General features: G+C 42.4%; 1 protein-coding gene across 1 annotated transcript; it reads left to right on the plus strand.

The window, feature by feature from the left end:
• The first annotated feature begins 1206 nt into the window (after positions 1 to 1206).
• LOC129554071 (olfactory receptor 4B1-like) lies at positions 1207 to 2136 on the plus strand. Its single transcript, XM_055422717.2, has one exon. The coding sequence runs from the start codon at positions 1207 to 1209 to the stop codon at positions 2134 to 2136; it is 930 nt and encodes a 309-aa protein (XP_055278692.2).
• The last annotated feature ends 347 nt before the right edge of the window (positions 2137 to 2483 follow it).

Raw genomic sequence — 2483 nt, forward strand, 5'->3', positions numbered from 1 at the left:
ACTCCATGAACTGCAGCATGCCACACCTCCCTGTCCATCACCACCTCCTGGAGATAAAAGGAAAAATAATGGGATAAAACTTAGAAATTCAAAGTATTAATACTATTTCATTCTTATGTCTCATGGACTATATGTGGTGAAAAATGTCCTAATTGGTTCGCTTAATCTGGAGGATATTTTTTTGAATTACATGGCATTGTTAGCTTGAGGTGGTTTCATGATCTGTATTTCTTCCCTCTAGTTTGGGTTTTTATAGATATATAAAGAGTGTCAGTAAGTATGTTCCAGGGGTGTAACTTGTAGAGAAATTCTCTACTAACCTGGAAAAAGAATAAATAGACTGGCCACCCATAACAATGCTATCTAAGGACAAACTCTGTGAGTTCATGATCTGTCAGTAGTTTGAGCAGAGGGGCACGGGTTGTGAAAGTAATAGTGTGATGATGGTGACAAGCTAGTGGATTGAATTATATCCAATGTGTTTGAGCATTTGTCATAGGAACATAGTTATTGAAGATGCAAGACTGAAGGACTCTGACCTGAACAGTCTGAGGACTGGCAGAAAGGAGTGAAGAAATCAGGACAGAAGACCTTTTGGAAAAAGGTAGAAATATCAGTGGGGGATGATTCCCTGAAGCAGAGATAAGGAAAAAAGGAAGTTAAGAACAGAAATGTCTCATGAAAATTCCCCAATAGGAGAGAGCATTCACCCGTGGCAGATTCATGTCAATGTATGGAAAAACCAACACAATTTTGTAAAGTGATTAGCCTCCAATTAAAATAAATAAATTTATATTAAAAAAGAAAAAAAACAAAATGCAATGAAGTAAAGAACACTAAAAAATGCAAAAGGATAATAAAACTATAAGCTCTGAACTTAAATGATTCCCTAAATTCAGAATATCTTATAATGGACTAAAAAGAATTGTGGCTAAAGTCAGAAAGTCTGGTTCTGAGTCCCAGAATTCACTACTTTCTGTGTGATCTTGGGTAAATAACCAATTCTCTGAGCCTTAATTTTCTGAGTTATAAACTGTTAATGCTTAATACATTCATACTGGCTAAATGAGTGATATCATAGTAAGTGTATTATAATGTTGTTTGCACTGCCCAACATGCTGTATATGGAGTGAATTCATTATGATCAGTGTTCATTTTATTACAGGGCTCTCAGTAGCTCTTATCCAGCCCGCCTGAAAGGATTCCATGGCGAGGACCAATAATGTGACTGAGTTAATTATCACCGGTCTTTTCCAGGATCCACAGGTGCAGAGAGTGTGCTTTGCGGTGTTTCTGCCCGTGTACTTGGCCACGGTGGTGGGCAATGGCCTCATTGTTCTGACCGTCAGCGTCAGTAAGAGCCTGCGTTCCCCCATGTACTTCTTCCTTAGTCACCTGTCCCTGGTGGAGATCAGTTACTCCTCCACTGTTGTCCCTAAATTCCTCACAGACTTACTTTCCAAGATGAAGACCATCTCCCTGGAGGGCTGTGTGGCTCAGATATTCTTCTTTCACTTGTTTGGAGTTGCTGAGATCTTCCTGCTCACAGCGATGGCCTATGACCGCTGTGTCGCCATCTGCAAACCTCTTTGTTATATGAGCATTATGAACCGTCAACTGTGTCACATACTAGTAGCTGGTTCCTGGTTTGGGGGCTTTTTTCACTCCATAATTCAGATTCTCATCACCATCCAGTTGCCCTTCTGCGGTCCCAACGTGATTGACCACTACTTCTGTGACCTCCATCCCTTGTTCAAGCTTGCCTGCACTGACACCTCTGTGGAGGGCGTCGTTGTGATGGCCAACAGTGGCTTAATTGCTCTGTGCTCCTTCCTCCTTTTGGTGTCCTCATACGTCGTCATCCTGGTCAGCTTGAGGAGCCGTTCAGCAGAGGGGAGACGCAAAGCCCTCTCCACCTGTGCCTCTCACGTCACGGTGGTCACCTTGTTCTTTGGACCCGCCATCTTCCTGTACATGCGGCCCCCCTCCACCTTCACTGAGGACAAGCTGGTGGCCGTGTTCTACACGGTGGTCACCCCCATGCTGAACCCCATCATCTACACACTCAGAAATGCAGAGGTGAAAGTTGCCTTGAAGAGGCTGTGGGGCAAGAAAGAGAACTCAGGGGTGGAATAACAATGAAAACCTTAAAACACTGAGCATGCATATGGTGACTGAATAAAAGTTTGATTTTAGTGAACTATGAGGAACAGAGCAAAAGTTCACCTATTCATGTTTTTTTTTTTGTTGTTGTTGTTGCATTTTAGGTGAGGGCTTTATATTCCATAAAATAAATCAGATGCCGTTCATAGCCCTCTGTATTTTGGAGAAAGTTGACAATTGAGCCGCATCACTGTTTTTCTTCATGTTGTTTAGTATACAGGGCATAGACTTCAGGGAGGGATCACCTGGATTGGCACTCCACTCTGTCACCTTCTACCTGTGAACCCTGGGTTAATTTGCTTTCCTTCTCAGTGTTAGCA

This window comes from Moschus berezovskii, chromosome 14, assembly GCF_049115385.1.
Source record: "Moschus berezovskii isolate FMDL1 chromosome 14, NW_MosBer_1.0, whole genome shotgun sequence".
Taxonomy (NCBI): domain Eukaryota; kingdom Metazoa; phylum Chordata; class Mammalia; order Artiodactyla; family Moschidae; genus Moschus; species Moschus berezovskii.